Raw genomic sequence first — 2500 nt, forward strand, 5'->3', positions numbered from 1 at the left:
AGTTAGTTGTCTTTCATGAAGAGCTTATGATCACATGACCAAAAAATGAACAGTTAGTTGTCTTTGATGAAGAGCTTAAGATAACAGGACAAAAGTAAATAGTTAGTTGTCTTTGGTGAAGAGCTTACGATCACAAATGATCTCATGTGCTGTACTACTGCTTACATCTCAATATAATAATCAACTAAGAAACAGGCTAGAGTATTTGATAGAAATATGAAAAGATGAGTGACAATGCCAGACAAAGAGGAAAGAAGAAAATGCAAGAAACAAAAAAAAACACCCTTAAAAATCAGCCTTGTTTGAGTAGAAAAAAACAACAACAAAACTTGAGCTTTTATCCAGAGCAATATCCACTAAATGTGCTCAAAGTGCTTTGCTAGAGGTCTTTGCCCAACTGCGACACTTAAAATGTAGAACGAGACATGACGCCTGTTAGACGATATTACATTTTTTCCGACAGAGACAACGCTGTTAATGGCCATGCACTTATTTTACACTTGAGTACGATGAGAGAATGTGAGTAAAGAGCCTTTTCCAAGGACTCAACTATGCGCCGAGCCCATAGACCTTCCGATCTGAAGGCGAGTGTCATACCACTAGACCACATAGCCGTACAATCAGGACGTCTGAGGTTCGATCCACAGTCGATGCAGGCTGATGTTTTTGGGATGTTTTTTCTTGTATTTTTGTCTCTCCTTCGGCTGTCTACTTTCTTTTGGTCGCCGTCGACGAGTAATGGGAATCAGATTTTAAGAAATGCAGACAATGAGATGAGTCGACAGCCTATTAAATGTCTCTTGCGGCGTCCTCATAAGATCTGATGGTGCGTATATATATATATATATATATATATATATATATATATATATATATATATATATATATATATGAGTGTTGGTGGGTACTTGTAGGTACGAAAGTGCTCGATAATGATGGTTAGAGCTAATATAAAATGCAAATTTTCACTCACATATATATATATATATATATATATATAATATATATATATATATATATAATGATAATATATATGGAATATAGGATTATAAAAAGATGAATGGCTACTAACGTCCAGTAAAGTTGACAATGTAAGGAATACGATGGGACCAGGTGAATTTGGTGGTGTTGAAGGAAGTTCTCTTGACGCGTTGCAGGGTCGGACGCTGTATTTCTTTGGGACGTTGAGAATGGGCAGCATCCCTTTTACCATCCACTGGGAAGTTTCCATTATCATCCGCTGACAAAGACAAATTTATGTTCCTCATTCCCTCGTCATTTAGAGGTTGATATTTGGTTAAAATCTCCTCATTGCTTCTTTCTCCTTTCTTTCTAAAGTCCTTTTTATCATCAGAGATCAGTCGGATGTCTTCAATCACAACATTCTCGTCCAGCTCGCCCTGGAAAATAAGACATTTACATAAATACACCAACCTACAACATTAGTTCTATTGGCTCGGATTGAAAGAATGCAAAAATGGATGTGGCCATGAACGACACTTTGCAATAAGTTAATGATAATAATGCATGGGATCTGTTTTGAAATAGGATAGAACAGTTGTGACGTCACACCTAATATTTTTCCGGTTCCAAAATCCTTGGAAGTGTGTATGTAAAACCAGTCCTTCGGAGGACTAATAATGAATAGGTTACACATTGAATCATAGGGCGGTATAACTAATTTAGTTGCAGGGTGTATTGGCCGATTGTTAGGATTACTGAACGTAAAAGAGGGAGGATAGACGGGATCTTTTAAAATTACCAACACACATTTCGACTAGAAAATAAGATGTGATCACTCTGAACCCAGAAGATCAAATACCTAAGGTATCTATCCAGTCCTACGGATAAGTGTTTTATACTTCCAACGAGATTGGAACCAGTTTTTGGTCATCAAATTGTTGGTTCAGATTGATTGAATGCACGAAATTTAGTTCAATCTATATTTGAAGGAGTTTTCTGACCAAATTTTGAAATACGTGCCCTTCTCGAGTACAGGAGTTAACTGGTTAACACGCACCCAAAAAAAAAAGAAGATTCACGCCAACACAGATTGCGTGTAACAATATTTAAACGGAGAATAGTGGATATTATTTCGTTACGGTTAAATTTTATTTGGATGAAGCCTAGTTAAGTAAGTGAGCTTGAATAATGTAGAGGCTTCAAAAGGGAACAATAGACCACCCGAACCCTCTGCATTATCACCTCTTTCGTTTGTATTTTCACGATCTCAGGTTTCAGACAGCCCCTCCGCTTTCTACTTGAATAATGTAACACGCTGTCAACAACCCCTACGGTAATTATAGTAAATTATAGTTTGTTTAATCAATTTGTTACACCAGCCGAAACAATAAATTCATTAATTTTCAAAACATGATTTTGTGGCTTGTTTTTTTTTTTCTTTGTTTTTTTTTTCTTTTCTTACAAAATCTAAACAATGATAACAATGTTAAAGACTGTTGACTTCGAAGTTAATTTAAAGTAACGGTATGTTGATTCT

At 36.0% G+C, this 2500-nt stretch overlaps 1 protein-coding gene across 1 annotated transcript in view; it reads right to left on the minus strand.

The window, feature by feature from the left end:
• The window catches only part of LOC144963874 (uncharacterized), a 91888-nt gene that overhangs the window by 87510 nt on the left and 1878 nt on the right, over nucleotides 1-2500 (minus strand). Inside the window, exon 3 of the mRNA XM_078897822.1 lies at nucleotides 1073-1400. Coding sequence (XP_078753948.1) covers nucleotides 1073-1400 — 328 coding nt within the window. The remainder of the gene's footprint in view (nucleotides 1-1072; nucleotides 1401-2500) is intronic.

The sequence above is a fragment of the Berghia stephanieae genome, chromosome 2 (assembly GCF_034508935.2).
Source record: "Berghia stephanieae isolate SIO BIC M18660-M18661 chromosome 2, UCSD_Bste_1.3, whole genome shotgun sequence".
Classification (NCBI taxonomy): domain Eukaryota; kingdom Metazoa; phylum Mollusca; class Gastropoda; order Nudibranchia; family Aeolidiidae; genus Berghia; species Berghia stephanieae.